This window comes from Mirounga angustirostris, unplaced genomic scaffold (genome assembly GCF_029215605.1).
Source record: "Mirounga angustirostris isolate CCGP_5_RB_7025 unplaced genomic scaffold, mMirAng1.0.hap1 SCAF_3, whole genome shotgun sequence".
Taxonomy (NCBI): domain Eukaryota; kingdom Metazoa; phylum Chordata; class Mammalia; order Carnivora; family Phocidae; genus Mirounga; species Mirounga angustirostris.
In genome coordinates this window covers 86,596,240-86,618,996 of record NW_026991711.1, presented here as the reverse complement: position 1 = coordinate 86,618,996, position 22,757 = coordinate 86,596,240, and the positions used below count along the sequence as shown (strand labels likewise).

General features: G+C 37.6%; 1 protein-coding gene across 8 annotated transcripts in view; it reads right to left on the bottom strand.

Annotated features, from left to right (window-relative positions):
• Positions 1-22,757, bottom strand: part of WDR33 (WD repeat domain 33) — a 156,530-nt gene that overhangs the window by 30,071 nt on the left and 103,702 nt on the right. The window contains exon 8 of one of the 8 annotated variants that reach the window (XM_054506256.2): positions 1,039-22,302. The exons of the other annotated variants lie outside the window; for them this stretch is intronic. Coding sequence (XP_054362231.1) covers positions 22,187-22,302 — 116 coding nt within the window. The 3' untranslated portion in view covers positions 1,039-22,186. Of the gene's footprint in view, positions 1-1,038; positions 22,303-22,757 lie in introns of those variants that run through there. 8 annotated transcript variants of the gene reach the window in all.

Here is a 22,757-nt window from a genome sequence, read left to right as displayed (position 1 = left end):
TACTCTCTCCCTTTCTCTAAAATAAATAAATCTTTAAAAATAAATTAATTAAAAAAATAAAACCTTAAAAGTAAATAAATAATAAAATAGCAAACAAAATAATACATGCATAAACCGTGCATATGCCATGGGGGGTGATTATAAAAATGTTCATGTATAGGTACAAAATGTAGATGTGAAAAGTAGCAAATGAAAAGTATACTGAAATAGCAGAAACAAAGGTGAAGCTTTCACATTTTCTCTAATGTGATATTATAGTTATAACCACAAATAACACAGGTTAGATTTGTGTGTGTGTATAAACTTTCTGATGTTTTTAAAATGAGAAAAAAAAACCCACCACTGAATGCAAGTTACTTTGCTAGGTAATATTTCCTCTGTCAAAGTAGCAAAAATTAAATCTGGTGACACAGTGATAGTAAGACAGGAACAGACACTGTCAGCCATAACTGGTTGGAAAGTAAATTGGTACAATTTTGGAGGAAGGCCATTTGGCTCTATCAAAATGTTATAGCCCTTAATTCTGCTAGGAATTTACCCTGTGTCTGTAGCTGTAAAATCTCACCAAAATTTTACAAAGATATTTGTTGCACCTTGTTTGAATTCCAAGAATGGAAACACCTAAAAATCAATGAGGGGTTATTTAAGAAAATTAAGGTAAATCCATATAACTGAATACAGTACAGCTGTTAAAACTGAGGCAGGAAGAGGGAACTTTTGGGGGGTGATGGAAATGTTCTATATATTGATTACGGTGGTGGTTACAAAAATGAAGCAGAGAAAAGAACTTTTTGAAGGGACGGAAATACATACCTTCATTATAGTATATGTATTTGTCAAAATTCATAGAACTGTATATCTAAAAAAAGGGTGAATGTTACCATATGTAACTTATACCTCAATAAGCCTTTTTAAAAATACAGGCAGAAAAGCAAGGTGTAATTTAGTCCAATTTGAAAAAAGAAAAATTAAGCTGGTAATGGTTTTTTAGGGAGAAGAAATGCTATGGGAATAAGAAGGCATTTACTCTTGGACTGCTTGAAGTTTTTAACATGTTCTTTTATTACTTTATTTAATGGCAACTATCTTTGGTTTCCGTCTGTTCGAAGCTCAAGAATGACGGATACTAACTAGTGCCTTTGTTTGGCAATGCAGAACCAGTGCTTGTGGTCCCAGAAAGATGTGCTTCAAAGCCTCAGTGGGGATGCACGTTTTCAGACAGCTCTCAGACTCAGTATGACTAAACTAAGTTTCAGGAACGTTATGGGTTTTGTGAGCTGAGTGCCAGATATAAAAACTTAATTTTATATAAATTATCCTCTCACAGGGCGCCTGGGTGGCTCAGTCGGTTAAGCGACTGCCTTCGGCTCAGGTCATGATCCTGGAGTCCCGGGATCGAGTCCCGCATCGGGCTCCCTGCTCGGCGGGGGGTCTGCTTCTCCCTCTGATCCTCCTCCTCTCATGCTCTCTGTCTCCCATCCTCTCTCTCAGATAAATAAATAAAATCTTTAAAAAAAAAAAAAATTATCCTCTCACAGAAAAATGAGTCCCAAACACACAGCTTATCAATTTAACCCAAAAGAATGTCTCTATACTAATTTTTATCATTTCAAAGGTCCAGAATTTCAGGATAGAACCATTCAAAATTCTCTGTGATCCCCAAATATGGAAATTTCAAGAATGTAGTTAGTGTTTGCAATACTGAAGCAATTAGCACAGACTTACTGGAAAATTCATTCAAGTGAATTTATGGCCCAGTGACCTAGATATTTTAGTACTAACAACATCTTGCTAATGACTCAAGATTTTAGGACTAAAAACTTCTTGCCAGTGGAAGACCCAGCATTTTGTAAAGTGGCCCTTAATTAAAACATTTCAGATTCAAGCCTGTAAGACAATATAAGATAAAATTCTCAACATCAAACCCGCTCCAGATACTACAAAGCCAGATACTACAGAATAAGGTGTAGCCTTGCAGGGAACTGACAGGAGTCTACAGGGAGACTGTGGTAAACCCATAAACTCTTAGTAGGATAACAGCTTTAAAAATCCAGCGATCCAGGTGCATGGTTACCAAGACTCCAGGATCCCTGGGAAAGGTCATAGTACCTATCCATACTTGACTGCAATTAGAAAGGGAGGATATGCTGTAAGAAAGATTTAAATACTGAAAGTTGGAGGTGCAACCGCCAAATTCTAAAATTAAGAGATTCCAGATACAAATCATTAAAGATCAAGACTGTCATAATAAATCTGTGTGGAATTCCCTTTAAATATTTACAAATACTTAAGAATTTAACCTGCAGGGCGCCTGGGTGGCTCAGTTGGTTAAGCGACTACCTTCGGCTCAGGTCATGATCCTGGAGTCCCTGGATCGAGTCCCGCATCGGGCTCCCTGCTCGGCAGGGAGTCTGCTTCTCCCTCTGACCCTCCCCCCTCTCATGTGCTCTCTCTCATTCTCTCTCTCTCAAATAAATAAATAAAATCTTTAAAAAAAAAAAAAAAAGAATTTAACCTGCACTGTCCAATACAGTAACTTATCAGCTACATGTGACTACTTAAATCTGTCTTACTTCAAGTTAAAATTTAGGTTCCTCAGTCACACCAGCAACATTTCAAGTGCTCAATGGCCACATGTTACTATTGGCTAGCATACTGGATAACACAGATCTAGAATAGTTCCATCATCACAAAAAGTCCTATTGGACAACAATGATTTAAACTATAATTAGCCATTTTAAAGAAAGTTTCTACTTACATTCCCATGATTGTATTATTTTTATTCATTCTCTGTTACATAATGAACAACAACAAAAAGTATCTTCAATTGTTACTAGAGCTGGGTAAGACCTGCAAATTGTTACATAAGAGAAAACTGAGGCCTAAAAGGGCTAAGCCAGTGACCAGAGGTGGCTCTAATTTTCTTCTCATTGCTTTCTTCCCTCCACCTCACTAAATATAATATCCAAATGAAGTTGCAAAATACAGTTGACCCTTGAATAGGGGTTTGAACTGTGCAGGGCCACTTATATGCAAATATTTTTCAATATACAGTACAGTACTATAAATGTATTTTCTATTCCTTATGATTTTCTTGGTAACATTTTTTTTCTGTAGCTTACTTTATTGTAAGAATACAGCATATAATACATACTACATACAAAATATGTGTTTATCAACTGTTTATGTTATCGGTAAGGCTTTCCAGTCAACAGCAGGTTATCAGTAGCTTTTATTTTAGGGAGTTAAAACTTATACAAGGATTTTAGACTGCAGTGGAGGGATCAGCACCCCTAACCCCCTGTTGTGCAAGGGTCAACTGTAGTTCCTTTTGTTTCACTTATCAATCAAATGTAACTGAGAAGGTTGTAGTAGACAAACTTTTGTACACCTTACCAAGTCTCAGAACTATGTAAGAAAAGAATTTAGGGGTAAAATTTAAAAATAAATACATAAATAAGTTACTTCTTTTACCTTTCTGAGAAGTAGTCAGATTGATTCTGAAGAGCAGGGTCTTGTTAAGAATAAAGGAATGTTGGGGGGGGGGAGAAGAAGAAAGGAATGTGGCGACTATGCCCTAACTCCACCTAAAGAAATTACAAATTAATCTCACCATACTCCGTTACTTTTAGAGATTAAGTTTTGGAGGGAGTGAATTTTGCATATTTCTTAGCTAGCTAACACTCTCTTCGATCCTAGCTAAATGAATAGTTACAGAATTAGCATCTTTTGGGAGACCGGTGGCACTGGTTTGTGGACTGTGTCTGACACACCAGAGTGGTTTAACTTACTACTTGAGAATAATTAACTGCAAACAACCCCATTAACTGTACATTAGAATTTATACCAAATGGGACGAAAACGATTTTACTTATTCCACTTGATCATTCTTTCACACGCTCATTTATGTGCTCTTTCGTGGGCTCATTAATTCAAAATAAGTATGCATAACAGCAACATTTATTGGGCTCCTATTTTGGATGCTTGATCTCTAAAATATGTGATCACCAAACAAAATGAGGACTGAACACTGCAGAAATAGTTCTGGAATCATACAGTCCAGGTACAATAACTTTCAAGAAAGTTAATACTTAGAATAAAAATGTCTTCAGAGGGCGCCTGGGTGGCTCAGTCGGTTGAGCGACTGCCTTCGGCTCAGGTCATGATCCTGGAGTCCCGGGATCGAGTCCCGCATCGGGCTCCCTGCTCGGCAGGGAGTCTGCTTCTCCCTCTGACCCTCCTCCCTCTCATGCTCTCTGTCTCTCATTCTCTCTGTCTCAAATAAATAAATAAAATCTTTAAAAAAAAAAAAATGTCTTCAGAATGAAGACTGAATTAAGCTAACAAAACAACTAGTGCAGGTTCTTTAGAGACTTTTCTCTACAAATGAAAACAGAAAAATCTCTTTTAAAAAATGTTACACAGGGGCACCTAGGTGGCTCAGTGGGTTAAGCATCTGCCTTCGGCTCAGGTCATGATCTCAGGGTCCTGGGATCGAGCCCCACATCGGGCTCCCTGCTCATCAGGGAGTCTGTTTCTCCCTCTCCCTCTTCCCCTCCACCAACTTGTGCTCTCTCTCTCTCAAATAAATAAAATATTTTTAAAAAATAAATAATGTTACACAACTATGCCTAAAATAGCAAGGTGCAGAACGCAAAATGATTTCTAACTAATGAAAAGCTGCTTGATAACGTGTGTGTGTGTGTGTGTGTTTTAAGGGAGATCCTAGAAATAAAATGCAGAGACTCCTTAATAAACCCTAAAATTCTAATAACAGGGCAGATGGTTTAGTCTTTAGATATTTGAACAGTTCCAGATGTATTTTTGTAGAAGTGGAAGGTTCCTGTTTATCATTTCCTATCTCAGAACCATAAGGTATAGTGCAGTGACAGCTACAAGCCAGTAAGAGAATGAGGTCTGTTTTGGTACTCTTCCTTTATAGGAAGAGATTCCCTGGCTTCTGCAATATTATATGTAAACTGTGTGCCTCTGTGTATTTTTCAAGAGCCTCATCTCTCCTCCATATTCTCATCAGATCCTAGGAGACCTGTCATCCCACACAGGTAAATGTCCTGCCTTAAGACAATGTATATGACCCCAGGGCTCGGTGAACACTCTGAAAACCAATATATAGTTTTATTTGAAGGTCAAAAATAGTGTCCATTTTCCCATTTTATTTTTCCTGGATCAGACCGGTATAAGAACAAATCTTAAGAAAAATTTCTTTTATACATAACTTACAAAAAGCACCAAGATTTTCTAATACAGGAAGAAAAAAGCAAACAAAGAATTCAAGTACCATCTTGTACATTAACAGTTGAAGAACTGTTATTCAAAAAAATGTGTCAAACATTAACAACACACTCAGTCTACTTCCAGCCACAGGAACATAAAATGTAACAGATCAGTTTAAGGCAAAGGGTATTTGTTGCCATGGTCCACAGCCAGACATTTCAGTATTCAATAGATTAGCGGACTCAAGAATTTAAAAAATGAAACAGCATAAGTAACTTGTATCCTGGCCAATGAATATGCAATTTATTAACGTTTTACCTCCCTTTTTTGCAAAATGATTTTAAACTTGATCCAACAGTCATTATCAACTGAAAGTGATACTATTAGTATTTCTCTCATCCAAATCTAGAAAGTAACATTAGTAAAAATCTATAAAATTAAATGGAAAGTCAATCATGGGAACAGTATACCTCTAGGCAGTGTTTTTCAAGAAGCATGTTCTAAGCCACAACGGAGCACAGAATCTTGGATGAAGGGGTTCTGTGGTCAAAAGAGTTAGGCAATGCTGAATTTTAAAAATTAAGTTATTTTTTTCCATGTCTGAGAGCCTTCAGTGCTTTCAATATAGATTACAAATCTGCAGGTGAGAATGTGAGCATCAGTCTTTTTTCCTCAAAGCACTTCCAAGTCCCTCAGAAGATGAATCTGGGAAATTTTGAAATGCTAGCTTATTTTGTCATCTGGCAATGAAGAACCTAATCCTGGAGAGTGGACACCTCTAGGGAAAAAGAGGAAGGGCACTGAGGAGGGGCACATAAAGGGACTTTTAACCATATCTGTAATGTGTTCTTCTAAAAAATTCAGAAATAAGCATGGCAAAATGTAAGGATTTGACACGCTGAATGGTAACACAAAAGTGTTAATCAGGTTATAAAAAGTTGTGAAATGTATGGTGTCAGAAGAGTATCTAGTATACAAACATAAAAACTCAAATGAAACAAGGAGGTAGGGGCGCCTGGGTGGCTCAGTTGGTTAAGCGACTGCCTTCGGCTCAGGTCATGATCCCAGGGTCCTGGGATCGAGTCCCACATTGGGCTCCCGGCTCAGCAGGAAGCCTGCTTCTCCCTCTCCCACTCCCCCTGCTTGTGTTCCTGCTCTCGCTGTCTCTGTCTCTGTCAAATAAATAAATAAAATCTTAAAAAAAAAAAAAAAAGAAAAGAAACAAGGAGGTAGATATATAATAAATTTGCCAATCTCCTACTTAAGTCACACATGTAATTTGCATATGCAAGTAAATGGTTTCTATTTATCTGTACCATGTATTTACATGGAAGACTGACAAAGGCTGACCTAGAAGTTATCAAGTAGGTTAAAAACTGAAATTAAGGGGCGCCAGGGTCACTTAAGCATCTAACTCTTGGTTTTGGCTCAGGTCGTGATCTCAGGGTCCTGCGATCTAGCCCCACTTGGGGCTCTGTGCCCAGGGTGGAGTCTGCTTGGGATTCTCTCTCCCCTCTCCCTCTGCCCCTCCCCTCCCCCTGCTCTCTAAATAAATCTTTTTTAAAAACTGAAATTAAGCATACATCTCATAAGATTAAGGCCATGTAACTACTTCTGGCATCAAAGTGAAAATTTTTATGAATATATGACATATAAATAATTTCTGAGTCCAATAAAAACATATACAGGCATAAGTTTTACTGAAACTTACGTGTCAGACTGCTATTAAACTTATACAATAATGTGGAGTAAGGATGTAACAGAGAAAAGCACAATCTCCATTTGAGTCGATTTTAAAGATTGTATTTAGAAAAATCTTGAGAACTATGAAAGGGAGAAAAACAATCAGGAGATGATTGATATAACAGGAAAATCTACATTTGTTTCCCAAATCACTGCCTCAAATTGTATGAGTGTTGATCCTCTATATTCTTCTGTTATAATAACCAGAAAGTAGCTCTGCAGCATGTTTCCTGCCCAACAGCAAATTCCCCTTTATTGGCCCTTTTTGTTTGTTTTTAATTAAAAGGATCCCCAAAAAAACCTAGTTTGGAGAATATTCATCAAAGAAGCTTAAAGGGAAGGAATGCAACAACCGAACAGTCTTTCAATCTCATTGTTATTGTACTGTCCCAAATATTAACAACCAGTATCACAAAGCACATCAGCCATTAGGCTGAGGTGGGAGATACCTGGTTTCCCACTCACAGGGCAGAAACCAGCTACAAAGTCCTTTATACAAAACTGTGCACTGGTGTGTGTGTGTGTGTGTGTAATCAGTCAGTCAAGGTTCTCTAGCAAACATTTCTGCACACATTCATAATTCAATAGTAATACACAGATGGTATAATAGTCTTAAAGAGTCAAGAAAAGAAGCATATAGTCATCACTTGAAAAATTAGAAACTGTAAAAAACAAAAAACAACCTTTAAAAGAATGATGGGAAGGTCTGGCAATACCAAGACTACCAAAAGGAGCAGTACCTATGCTACATTAACAACAAAGTCATTAGTGCCAGCAGATTCCCTGGCCAAGAATGAAAAGAAGCCATGACTGAAAGCCCTAATAAAGAAGAAAAAGCAGTATCAAAAAGGAAAACAAGAAATTTTAAATGGTACTTTAGGGCACTTCTAGGGAAAGCCTTCCTTCCAAAAAATATATTAAAACAGTAAACTGATTCATCACCCTCAGATGGCCAGATTAAGGACACTGTGTTTTAAAGTTGGAGGTTTAGGGGCACCTGGGTGGCTCAGTCGTTAAGTGTCTGCCTTCGGTTCAGGTCATGATCCCAGGGTCCTGGGATCGAGCCCCGCATTGGGCTCCCTGCTCCGCAGGAAGCCTGCTTCTCCCTCTCCCACTCCCCCTGCTTGTGTTCCCTCTCTCGCTGTGTCTCTCTCCGTCAAATAAATAAAAATCTTTTAAAAAATAATAATAATAAAGTTGGAGGGGGCGCCTGGGTGGCTCAGTTGGTTAAGTAACTGCCTTCAGCTCAGGTCATGATCCTGGAGTCCCTGGATCGAGTCCCGCATCGGGCTCCCTGCTCGGCGGGGAGCCTGCTTCTCCCTCTGACCCTCCCCCCTCTCATGTGCTCTCTCTCTCTCATTCTCTCTGTCTCAAATAAATAAATAAAATCTTTAAAAATAATAATAATAATAATAAAGTTGGAGGTTTAGATACATAAAAGCAACACAGAATCCTGGCCAAACTAGAAGTAATTAATTAACCCCTGTGGTAATCATAGCCATGCACAACTGTACTTTCAATCTGAGTTTTGCCAGAATGTACTTGGGTATATTTGCACATTTTTGGGAAATGTGGCTCCCTATATAATCCTATTCATCTACTACTAAGGAAGGTAACAGTGGTAAAGTTAAAGAAAGTTATCTGTATCAGAACAAGAAGGTTACATGAACCCCTAAATAACTGCTAGAGGCAGGGTCTATCACATGATTCCCAGAAGACTGTAATTTCAAGCTATTACTAAGAACTTTTTCTATAAATAAGTAATCTGAGATGGCATTATACTCCATTTGGATCTTGACAATTATTTCCTTTTCTGTTCCAAAGCAGAAATAAGGTAACTGGGAGCTGGCTATATTACTTAGCTTCCATCATAGTAAAAACAATAAATAAATACCCATTAGTCCACAATGATATAAATAATTGAATAAAAATAAATAAGAGGGAGGAAAAGAGTGGAGTCTCTCGTGCACGAAAATTCTAAATAAGTTATGTAGTTACTCCACCCTCGAGGATGTGGAGCATAATTCCCCACCCCTTAAGTGTGGGCTGTGCTTCATGACTTCCTTCCAAAGAGTACAGTATGGGGAGCGCCTGGGTGGCTTAGTCGTTAAGCGTCTGCCTTCGGCTCGGGTCATGATCCCAGGGTGCTGGGATTGGGCCCCACATCGGGCTCCCTGCTCGGTGGGAGGCCTGCTTCTCCCTCTCCCACTCCCCCTGCTTGTGTTCCCTCTCTCACTGTCTCTCTGTCAAATAAATAAATAAAATCTTAAAAAAAAAACAAAGAGTACAGTATGGAAAGGGGGGTAAAGAGTAGTCTTACACCGGAGAACTCCAACACTGCCTCAACCTCGTGATCAAGGTCAACATCAGATCATGTTGATAGTATACATCCTTGCTGTGATGTGATGAAAATGGCACTTTATCTCTGTGATCTTCTTCCCCAAATCCCATAAAACCAAAACCAATCATGAGAAACGCATCAGATAAATCCCAATTGGATGACGTTCTACAAACTACCATAAAATTTCTCATCAAAACACTGGCTCCAAGAAGACTGGAACAAGATCTTGACAGTGTTAAAGTGGGGGGAAACTGAATCTACAATTCACTACCCAGCCAATGATACATTATAAATGTAAGCATGAAATGAAGACACACAATTTTTTAAAAATTTTCCCATAGATCTAAGGAAAAAAAAAAAAAACTACCATTCTAGAAATGTGGAAACCAAGTAATACTTACTAGGAAATGTGAAAATCCAGGCCACTTTAAGTTAAACTTGACATATTATAAAGAATACCAACATTTCCTTGTGAAGGTGATTAAAATCTGCCATCTTCTTGTACTTTATTGAATGAATGAATGACGAAAAGCCAAGAGAGCAAAAAATGCATCTATGCACATTGTATTAAAAACCAAAGCTGTATTCTTAGGGAAAAGAAATCAATGTTTAATTCTGCCCTCCTCTCGAGCAGCATCAAGACTGAATCACAAATATTCTCATTTCCACATACAATCTACTATACTTCCCTCTTGTAGGAAGAAAAAACCAAGAGATTAAATTAGCTTTGTCCAATAGGAGCACAGGTACAGTGTCAAAAGAGTATTATTGGAAATCAAAGAAAGGATATGTTCAATATACTTTTTAATTCATACTGGTATGTGTTTAGTGCTCATATGCTATACAACGGCTGACAGTAAAAAACTGGGAGTAAACCTGACCTATTTAAACGTCAGATGTCACTCACCAGTTATGGGCTTATGTAATTTATTTAACCCTTGCTACGCCTTAACATTTTCAAATGTAATATGAAGATTACTCAATTAACAGGTTGTTTCAGAAATTAAATGAGATATGTAAATAACTCAGCATCATGAGTGGCACCCATTTTGAACAGACAATAAATAAAAGCTCTTATTTTGATCCAATCTCTGCCTTGAAAAATTTCACCATGGGAACAGATATTTCCATAGTTATCCAGCAAGAGCTGTTCCTACTATGACCAGAGCATAGGAAAGCAGGAAATGGCTCGATTTAAAAATACTCCCACAAAGTAATACTTCTTAGGACTGTGCTAAATTTCAGTTTTCAAATGACCTCTGAGAAAAGAACACTGAGCTCTAATTACCAACATCCAACCCAAGTATTAGACTTGACCTAATGCTATTTCTCTCTCAGAACTGGAAAATCTAAAGTGGGGGTCACCATTGCCTTTACTACTTTGTCTATGTTTTAAGTAACTAAGAAAGATGGGTAATATTTTTGAGGTAACTATTGATTCCACTAGACTAAAATGCAGTCTCCAACACAGAGAATTACTTTTATATTTATGGAATAAATGTTTGATGATTCTCTCTATATTTTTTCTATTTTTAAAGAATATTAACTCCTTTCTAAGGAGAAAGAAACCTACAGGAAAAATACTAGGTTTAACTCAAGTGTCTTTCAGTGACTTTAATTACCACTTACCTCTAAATCACCCATTGCCATGGATTTTCTTAAGCTTCAAATACATGATTAAAAACTTAAATACATACCATTTCTTAAGAAATGGAGAAATGATGTAAGTAGGAAGAATACCAGGAGGGAAGTAACAGAAACTGTTTCAAGGTCATTAATGTGAGAAAGAAATTATGTCTTGGAATAAATCATGATTTTAGTACTAAATGAAACAATGTATGCAAGCCCCTTCCTAAATTACTTTCAAAGGTTTACAGTGGATGTGCTTATTTCCCAAGACTGATACTGCCCACTAATTTTATTAAAATTTCAAAAAATATTCAACCCAAATGTAAGCATTCTCCAAAAATAAATGGGCTTATTACTGATGAATAAACCAGAGTGGAAAAAAATAAAACCCAAAACACACAGGAGGCTGTTAGGGGCCTTAAAAAGACAGGAACACCTGGTTGGCTCAGTCAGAAAAGCATGCTCTTGATCTCAGGGTCGTGGGTTCAAACCCCACAACAGATAAACTTGGGTGGTGGGGAGCTCTAAGCTCCATGACAGCTCAGTGACAAACGCTGTGATGTTGTAATGAGGGTAATTACAGAACCCTCCATAAAGCAACTTGTCCAGGCCCCTGCTGACTTCTCATTTATATAGAACAGCTACCCTCAGCTAAAGCCAGGCAAGTGCTTTCTAAACAAAGCAAAAGTAAGGAAGAAACCCAAGAATAGGTTTTAAGACTGGAGAAGAAAGCAGCACAAAGCTTGTGGGCAATACTACACTATGACCTGAAGGAAGGACAGAAGGGAAGAGGAAGAGGAAGAGGAAGAGAAGAGAAGAGAAGGGAAGGGAAGAGAAAAGACAGGAGAGAGGAGGATGAGGAAGGGAGAGAGAGAAAGAAAGGCATCCCATCAGAGAGTGAAGTAATAAACCAAGCATTCCACCTCACAATACAATCCATTTAACTGTGGCTTGTGGCAGTTGCCACTTACTCCTCACCCAGCTCACTAAACACACACACACACACACACACACACAGAGTCCATGGTGAGGGCTACTATCCAGGGGAGGAGCCTTTTGGGTAAGTGAGCTTACTCAACTGTAAAAGAAAGGAAAGACAGCTACTTATGCTAACCAATACAAATCTTCATACAAATTTAACCAACCAGGGATCACTAGACATTTGAGAAAAGTCGAGCAGGAAGAGAAAGACCAGGAAAAAGATTAAGGGAAAACAAATCGGACAAGACCAAACCAAACGAAACACACAAATACCTTGACTAATTACTACACTGGAAGTTTGAAAGGGTATATTCATCTGAAACAAACAACAAAACAGGTCACTATGAAAAATGTAAATACCAGAGAACCACTAGGAGATCTTGAAAATTAAACACTAAATAAATAAAATTTCATTAGAAGGCTAGATAACAGACTAAGCATGACTGAAGATAGCATTCTGGAAAACAGAAATCTTCCAAATCTTAAGAGGAAAGGAAAGAAACAGAAAATATGAAAGAAACCGTAATACAAGGCAGATAGCTCCAAGAGTCCCAACATTAATACATTGAGTTCCCTAAGACAGAGACAATAGAAAATGATAATCAAAGAAAGAAGAAAAACCCTTTGAATGAAATAAAGATTTGGAATTACAGATTAAAGCGAGCTGGATAAGATGGATGTTTAAAATACACCTCAGTGTGGGTACAGTAAAAACAGAAGTTCACAGAGAGGAGAGAGAAAGATCATTTCAAAAACATTCAGAGAGGAAAGCCGGGTTATATACAAAATAATGAGAATCAGAATAGCATCTGATATTAATAGATAATGGAGGCCTTCACAATTTTGAGGTAAAAGGATTTAGAACCAAGAATTCACAACCCAAACAAACTAACAGTCAAGTATGATGGCAAATTATAGACCTCTCCAGACGTAAGAATTTTGAAATTTACTTCCAAGCACTGTTTCTGAAAAACAAATTTTTTTTAATGTCCAGTATGACTGCCATCACTGGCACAGAAGACAGTGCGAAGCAGAGCAGGAAGTCAGAGAACCCGCTAAAGAATGTCTTTAAAAATTAAAAAAAAAAAAAAAATCCATGTACTATAATTGCAAAATTAAATGCTTTTTTAATGCCATGATAAAAGCTTTCAGTGACATTACAATAAAAGAGGAAGTAATTAGACACTGCAAGGAAAACAAAAGCAAATTAAAATTCTTGACAATGTCTAACAGTAAAGGGAGAGGAGAAAGAAGTAGAAAGACACTGAGGGCCATGGACTTCCTCATTACCATAATGGTGAGTCAAGGGAGGCTGCCTCAAGTTGGTGGCCCAAAAAACTAAAGAACTGAGAACATTAAAAGCTATAGGAAATGATCAAAACAACCACAATTCGTAACAAGAACACCCAGGAGGCAGAAGGCACAGTTGGTGGTGTAAGTACACAAAACTCATCTTTCATGACAGGAAGTAAAGAAACACCATGTCAGACAAATATACCAAGAAATATATTATTTTAAATTCTGATGGTAACCACAGGAATAAAAACAAATTAGTTTAAAAACTTTATCTCTGGGGAGTGGTAAAGGATTGGGAGATTTTCACATTCCAAACTGTCCGGCTAGGATGTTGGAGAAAAGAATTTACCATGTGAGATTATTAAAAATTAAGTAACTTTAAAAATAATTAAATAAATAATAATTAAAAACTACTAAAATTAAGATTATATTCTTAAATGGTGGAAAAATCCTATGTTATCTTTAGTTTTTGGCTAGACCACAACATCCTTAAGCTTTATCATTAATGACTCCAGGATCTCCCAAAAGCTTGCAGGTTCATACTCAGGTTTATAGCTGTCTATCCTAAAGGCAAATTTACGTGAATGGCAGCAAATATAAAGGTATAGGAAGCTTAGTATGCAACTCGTAGTAAAAACCTTGGAAATCCTAAACATCTGTCAATGAGAATGGTTAAATAAGTTATGGTAGATACATGCTATGGAAGGTTATAGTTACCAAAATAAGACTGGGGTAGTAATGATACGAAAGATGGCCATGATATATTGTGACAAAAGCAAACAGCAAAGAATATATGTATGTGGTATAATCCCATTTCATGTAGTTTTTTTTTTTTAATATCTTCTTGTATTTGTGTAAGAATTGTGGAAACATACACACCAACTATTAACAGAATAGTGATGAACATGTCTGGATGTGAGATTGGAAAAGGGTAGAGAATCACTGACTTTTTACTTCTATTTGTGTGACTTTTTATGAATGTTTATTAATTACCTTTGTAAAGGCAGAAAATTCTCAAGAAGATAACTTCCACATTAATCCCACCCAGTTCTTTCCTTACCTTTCCACCCCTCCATTCCCCCAACACTGTTGCACCACAGATCTCAGCCTTCCATATGGAACATGGTGGGAATGTGTGAATCCAGACCTTACAGTACTCTCCAAATCTTACTTCCATGTGATACACAGAATATACTTGTTGCCATACATGACTGATGAAAAAAAAAATGCATCTTAATGTTGCATTTAGTCTTCAGCTTGGTTGGTTACAGAATGGCATTGCTAATAAAGCCAAGGTTGCAAGTGATAACCCCACATAGGTCAATTAACTGTTATGCGGTCAATCTGCTTTTGTTTTTTTATCATCTGTCATCTTCCTGGGGACAGGACGAGATGTGGAAAGAACAAAGTAAATCCATTTTAACTAGTGGGAACACACTGATAGTGGGCTTCAGTCTCATGGTTGTATTCTGAAGAACACATGTGCGCATATGTATGACCACAGTTTACACAGTTCTTTGCCAGTCAACCGCACATAGTCATTGAATTGTGTCATCAATGTTTCCCACAGAGAGAACGCTGGTTAGCCAAGTATCTGCAGCCAACACTGCCTGTCTGTGCTCGGTGGGAGTAGTGTGATGTTGGGGTGTATGGGACCATGAAGTTCACAGTTTCTGTTCTTTAATTCCCATCTTCAGCCATCACACCGAATAAAAACTCAGTCATGTGGCAGAGTAAAGGCTTTGCAACCTTAACTGTGCTTGAAGAATGATTTTTCTTTCACTACTCATTTTTAGAGAAGGCAACAATAAAAGGAGAAAAAGACTGAAGAATAGAATAAATGAGGACTTAAAATGCAACCACAGTGCTAGTTATACAAATATCTCTAACAATGGAATATTGGATTCTGATCTAAATTTAAAATGTCTATTAAAAATGCCCAAATAAACAACTCACACCACAAAAATGTATCTTTTTTTGGCCTTTATATTTTTTCAGGATACTGTAAACCTAGTAAAAAGCAGCAATGAAAAGAATATTCTGCTATTAATCTACAGAACAACTCAGTATATCTTATGCTCATTAAGTATCAATTGACCTAACTAGAACTCAATAAACAGCTAGTGGTTCTCAGGAAGACTCAGATTGTTATCTTGATTTAAAAAGCAAACGAGCAAGCAACGAACAAAGGAAAGAACAGAATTTGGGGAACAGTGCAAGAGGAATGGTGGAAGTGAAGTGTTGCCTTAAGGGAATACGGTGGTTCTGAGATGACAGTGGAAGTAAAGTATAAGGACTTGTACAAATAAAGCTTTAAAAAATAAGTCATAGTTCCATTTCAATGTTATTTATTTAAATGTGCTTACAATACAATTAATTTTATCAGTGACACGTCTAATCCTAAGCACCTTTACTGAAAATAGAATGACCATGTATAATATCCCATCCCAACTCTTGATCTAGTCATCTCCTCTTAAACCCTTTATAATGCCTTTCCTAATCAGTTCCAAACTCCTTTTAAGTCAAATTCACTTCAATATGTCACTTTCTTTATGCCAGCTTTCCTTGCATATATGCAACTTAAGCAACACACATTTACTTCATGCCTGCCACGTGAGCAGTGGCGTCTTCTGTGTACTTCTTCTGGGACCCTCACAACAACCCTGTGAGGTAGGTATCATTAGCCCCACTTGACAGAGGGAGAAACACAAACTCAGAGACTGACTTGCCCAGTGGCAGAGCTGGGACTCAAAGCCAGAACTGCTGACTCTCAGATGAGTTATGACTGCCCCAAGTAAAAACTGTGACTGTACCTAGAATTTTGGAGCAGCTGGAGAAGAGCTTCAGTAAAAGTTTCTTCTTCCTTGTCACTTACCACTGTAAACATCAATTACACTATGTTCTCCTATCATTAAATTTTGAAGGTAACAATACACAAAATAAAATTTACCCCTCCCATTTTATAGGGAAAAAATGGCATACTGCAAATAGACTTGCAGTCATCATTAATTATGAAAAGACAGAGTAAGCTGGTACTAATCTACATCAATCTTCCTGGTAAATGGATACTTATAAAGCAGATATAAATGCAAATCTACTGGTTATTATAAATAATATCAGAGTGAATTCTGTGGGGATCATGAAAGCAGGAGGCTACACAGACAGATTTACTTTCAAAACACAAAACCTTATCTAGGAAACTTTAACCAAGAGAATGTACCACAAACCTACATGCCTAAATTATATGAAGACATGTCCTGGCATCTACATATAATTTAGACACTGATAAAAATGGTTATGTGGTAAGTTCCCTACTTATCTTGAAATCTGTGGGAACTCTAGAATCCCTTTTCCTATGCAAAAATATGTACTATACTTGGTAAATAAGACCTAAATGACAGTCCAATATAGTGTGTTTAAAACTTAAAATGTACACATTTCTCTGTGGAATGGTCTACAGGAGAAAAACCTTATTTTGAAATGTTACCACTTTTAGTTGTGTCCGAATCAACCACACTCTAATGCTACTACTGCTCTACCAAAAGCACCATGATGTAAAAAGTTTTGCAATCTAAATCCTTCCTTAAAGGTTTTTCAGTATCTCATAAACATTCAAAGCTATCATATAGCTATGAAGATTTCAAAGACCAGATATGATTATGTTCTTTTTTTATTTCAGTAGGAAAATACCACAGACCAACGCAGATCTAGGAGTATCACATAGAGAAGACTGGTTTGCCTATAATGTATTTTGTCTAACGGAACTAAACATTTTGCATTCTCTCATCTGTGACTCTAACCAAATGTGCTCTAGAATTCTAATAAGTACTCATGGTTAAGTCTTAACTACAAATACAGCTTTTCTAGTTCTAAAACTTACTCAGTTTTTACCAAATGATAAAGATTCAATATTAAGGAGAATACCCTCAACTTATTATTCAAAATGAAGATACAAAAGCAGCCTATCTTGCAGTTTACTAGAATACAAATTTTGTTCTGAAGACCTCCACATTTAGAGGCATCTCTGGACTTGTCTGAGCAGATGCTCCATAAATATCTGATTTTAAAAAGCTACCACTTTGGGGGCGCCTGGGTGGCTCAGTTGTTAAGCATCTGCCTTCGGCTCAGGTCATGATCCCAGGGTCCTGGGATCGAGCCCCATATCGGGCTCCCCGCTCTGCGGGAAGCCTGCTTCTCCCTCTCCCACTCCCCCTGCTTGTGTTCCCTCTCTCACTGTGTCTGTCAAATAAATAAAAAAAATCTTTAAAAAAAAAAAAAAAAGCTACCACTTTTAAAGTTACAAAAACTGTAAAACTACCTTATTAATCATAGGGATAGTCTTCTGTGTACCATTAATACAATAATGCAGTGCTTATTCTAGAATATATATGAAATGAAAAAAAGTGTTGCTTTTAAAACAAAAATCAGCAATCAGTGTAGTACTGTTCATGAAGACAGGAATGGCTATTTGACCCCTTCCACCATACCCAGGCCCTGGCACCTAGTAAACAGCAACTGTTTGAATAAATGAATTAATATAAATTTCCCCTTAATGTTCTTTGATGAACATGACAAAAATGGACAGTAAAGCTGTGAAAACATGGTCCATTGTTTGCCTTAAGTCAATTTGACAATTCATAAGAAATTGTTACAATTATTATAATATTCAATTGTAAAGTATTTGATAGAGTTCTTAAGTCTTAAAACCTTTAAAATCCCTTTGGTATTTACTGCTTTGTATTAACATAGACAATATAAAAAATGAATAGTTGACTCTCCCCAGATGGAAAGAAACAACTCCTGAAGCACTACAAACCAATCCCTGGACACTAAATTTAGTGGGATAAACCCTAAGATCCCCCAGAGAGACTAATGCAGAAACTCATACATCTTATTTCTTTTATTAAAAAGAATATGTTCATATTTTACCCACTAACCAATTCTAGCCAGCTGAAACTGGTATGCAGGATATGCTTCCCAACTGCTGTTTTGTAAAAACGTAACCATTGGTATCACTGCAGCTTGTTCAGTGACATGCCCAATGTCTTGCTATTGAATCCTGACCTAACACCAGCCCCCACCTCCCCACCCCCCGCCCAACTGGTTCCCAGTTTGGATTTAAATGCTTTTAAGAAAATAAAAAAAAAAAAAGGAGCAGTCCCTGACCGCTGCGAACTAATCTGATACTCACAGTTAAGTCTCAATGTTATTACAGACTGATCTGACATTTACAGTTAAACCATTTTGTTCTGATCCCACTAGACAACTCTGTCTGAGACTAGATGAAGTCAAACAAAAACAAGGTCACTATATAACGCACAAAATACCAAACATCTCTCTTATGTTAAATGAGTGACAGCCCTCACTTCCTTGAACCCTCCCCGACATTTCCAAAGCCCAAATCCTATAATATAATCTTTGGAACACCCTCTTATTGAGACACCCCACAGTTCTCCATGGTCTGTATTCTTGGCTGCAGAGAGTGATAAGTCCAATTGGTTCAATTACAAGTGTGTTCCTGGTGGTCTCTGAATGAAAGGTACTGACATTTGTAAATACTAATGGTGGAATGAAAATAGACTACACGCTCTAGGGTTACAAAATGACTTTAAAATATGGCTTACTAATACACATCTCACAATTCACAGAGAGGGTAGCTTTGGATAACTTTGGTACAAGACTTCTTCCATTTTGCTTTTAATGTCAAGACCATGCTAAAATGTGTTGAGAAGTTCAGATAAAATAAAAAGCATTAATGACAATCACATTGAAAATTGTTAAGGCATACAGGAAAAGCCCATCTAAGCAATGTTAATTAGGAGAATGAGCAGGAGTTCACCAAGAGTCATTTCAATGGGAAGCATGCTCAAGTATATGGGCTATACCCAGATGCAGAAGTATTTTAAAACAAGGACTCCAGGAAAATACCCAATAAAGACAAAGCTATAAGGAAAAGGTGGAAGAGGGTAACTTTTTCTTTAAATAGTGTTCACCATAATTATTGAAAAATCTGGATAACAGGCTAGCTGTGAGAAGAAAGCAAGATTTTAGTATATATTCTTTCACTGAAGACTTTTTTAAGAATGCAAAATCTCCCACTTTGCAGCTGAACGTTATTTTTAAGTATGAATCACATCAAAGGTATAAAAACCAAGAATGCCAACTTAGAACAAACAAGTTTTTACAACACAAAATAAATCTACTATAGACACCAGTATGAGCATTTTGTAAAAAAAAAAAAAACCCAAAACCAGTATTTTAAAGCTAAGCTATTCATAACTCTAGGTTTAACAAAGGAGTTAAAAATTAGAAGTCTTGAAGAACTTGAGGGGAATAATAATTTTTTTAAAACCCATCCCTAAAGATGAGACAGAAAACACCTTTTTAACTGTCAACTGTATAATCAGCTTTTCAAAAACCTATGAAAATAAAGCACCTATTACCTACCTTTCCGATAAAACTGAAAGATTTTCATGGCTGGGGGTGGGGACATGGGGTATATATGCCACTTCCCCAAGTACCTATTGTGTCCTTCCTGGATCTGGAAGATGTTAAGTTTAGAGCGTCAAATAAAAGTCACTGTCTTCAAAGGTACTTAATTTCTTAAAACCTGCACTGTGTGGGAGTTCTGCTTGAGAGAAAGTATTTTCATCACCACTGCCCTCTATCTGTGTAGCACTTAAAGTGTTATATATATTACAACCTGATCTGTTAGATAGGGATTACCACTTAATTTTTATGGATCATGAAAACCTTGTTACTCAACAAGTAGAAGGAGCAATGATTTAAACTCATCTTGGGATGCCATCATGCAGTTCAAAACTATGACTTCAATATAATAATGAGAACCAGTTTTTTAAAAAATTATGTAAAAGCCTATTCAAAGATAATACGTATTATGCCAAGTAATACCTGTGTAACTTACAGTAGGAAAAGGAAGTTTGTGGTCTCCTTGAATCCATGTGGTTAAAGAGGTACTTGATCTTTCAGAGAACAATGGACTAAATATTCTAAGTTACATTTTATATATATATATTTTTTATTCTTATGTTAATCCCCATACATTACATCATTAGTTTTAGATATCTAAGTTACATTTTATAGTAGGTATATATCCTTTCACCTGTATTTGTATTTGGGTATTAGAAGTAATCCAATTAAGAAGGATGACCTTTCTGGGCGCCTAGGTGGCTCAGTTGGTTGGGCGACTGCCTTCGGCTCGGGTCATGATCCTGGAGTCCCGGGATCGAGTCCCACATCAGGCTCCCTGCTCAGCAGGGAGTCTGCTTCTCCCTCTGACCCTCCTCCCTCTCATGCTCTCTGTCTCTCATTCTCTCTCTCGCAAATAAATAAAATCTTAAAAAAAAAAAAAAAAGAAGGATGACCTTTCTATTAACTCCAACCTCCTCTGTAAATCTCTTCTACAATTATTTTTTAGAAGAGGAGCTTTATGGTCCAGGAAATTTTAGCACATTTAATTCAAATGTGATTCTACAACAATAATAAAAAACACCAAAATGTTGACTACTCTCTCTTTACAGTGTAAACTTAACAGTGCCAAGTTTTATCCTTTATGATGATCACAGTCCATGGTGTGCCTCCTCCAGGACTGAAACTTTCTTTTTTTTTTTTTAAAGATTTTTTATTTATTTATTTGAGAGAGAGAGAGAATGAGAGACAGAGAGCATGAGAGGGAGGAGGGTCAGAGGGAGAAGCAGACTCCCTGCCAAGCAGGGAGCCCGATGTGGGACTCGATCCCGGGACTCCAGGATCATGACCTGAGCCAAAGGCAGTCGCTTAACCAACTGAGCCACCCAGGCGCTCTGAAACTTTCCTCTTTCAAATACCTTCCATCTCATAAGCCTTAATATCTAATATCTAGTTCCTAAATCAGAACTGTGTCATCATCTTACTTCCTCATTATGGGAGGACAGCAGTTGCTTTTTCATCCCTTAAACAAAGGTCCAGGGGTGGGGCACCTGGATGGTTCAGTAGGCTGACAGTCTGCCTTCACCTCAGGTCATGATCCCGGGCTCCTGGGATCAAGCCCCAAGTCAGGCTCCCTGCTCAGTAGGGAGTCTCTGCTTCTCCCTCTCCCTGCCACCCCCAGGTCATGCTCCCTCTCTCGTAAACAAAAGCTTAAAAAAAAAAAAAAAAAATCCAGGGGCACCTGGGGGGGGGGCGCTCAGTCGGTTAAGCATCTGACTTGATTTCAGTTTCAGGTCATGATCTCAGGGTCATGAGATGGAGGGGCTCTGCACTGGGTGTGGAGCCTGCTTAAGATTCTTTCTCTCCTCTGCCTCTCCCCACCCCCCAACTCACAAGCCCGATATCTTTTATTAAAAAAAAAAAAAAAAAAAAGTCCATAGGGCGCCTGAGTCACTCAGTTGGGTTAGGCAACTGATGACTCTTGGTGGTTTTGGCTCAGGTCAGGATCTCAGGGTCCTGGGATCAAGCCCCGCACGGGGCTCCACGTTCCACACAGAGTCTGCTTGTCCCTCTCCTTCCCCCTCTGTTCCTGCCCCCATCGCGCGCTCGCGATCTCAAATAAATAAAATCTTCAAAAGAAGTCCACAATGTTAAAAAAAAACAAAAAAACCCACTAAATTTAAAACAGTTCAAGGACTGAAAGTACTTTATAAAACTGATTTAATAATTTCTCTGCTAGGGGTGCCTGAGTGGCTCAGATGGTTAAGCATCTGCCTTTGGCTCAGGTCATGATCCCAGGGTCCTGGGATTGAGCCCCACATCTAGCTCCTGGCTCAGCAGGGAGCCTGCTTCTCCCTCTGCTCATGCTCTCTCTCTCTCTTTGTATCTGTGTCTCAATCAAATGAATAAATAAAATCTTTAAAAATAACAACGATAATAATTTCTCTGCTAGAATAAACCAAATTAAAAATGCCTAGCAAATTCTCGGGCGCCTGGGTGGCTCAGTCGTTAAGCGTCTGCCTTCGGCTCAGGTCATGATCCCAGGGTCCTGGGATCGAGCCCCGCATTGGGCTCCCTGCTCCGCGGGAAGCCTGCTTCTCCCTCTCCCACTCCTCCTGCTTGTGTTTCCTCTCTCGCTGTGTCGCTCTCTGTCAAATAAATAAAATCTTTAAAAAAAAAAAATGCCTAGCAAATTCTCTTGAAGAATTTTTGTTTTAATGAACATTTTATTTTTACCCAGAAGACCCTTGGTAATAATTTACATTTGTACAACATGTTAAAACATTAAATCTACAAAATTAAAAATATTCTCAAAAATCAGATAATACACTTTCAAAAAATATAAATGGAACTAGTTTCCATAAATTTCTAGAAAATGACTTCACCATTCCAAAAACATATAAAATATTAGTAACACCCAACTTCTACAATATTTAACATTCAGGCCTACAGAGAGAACATTAAAACTGGGCACTGTACTATATGATCTCAAAAAAGCAGAATTTAAGTTCAGGTATCACTAAACTTACAGCGCTCCTTCATTCCTAATGTCTCCTTTAATATCATCCTATTTGCTCTCAGAATCATTTTATCAGTTGGGCCA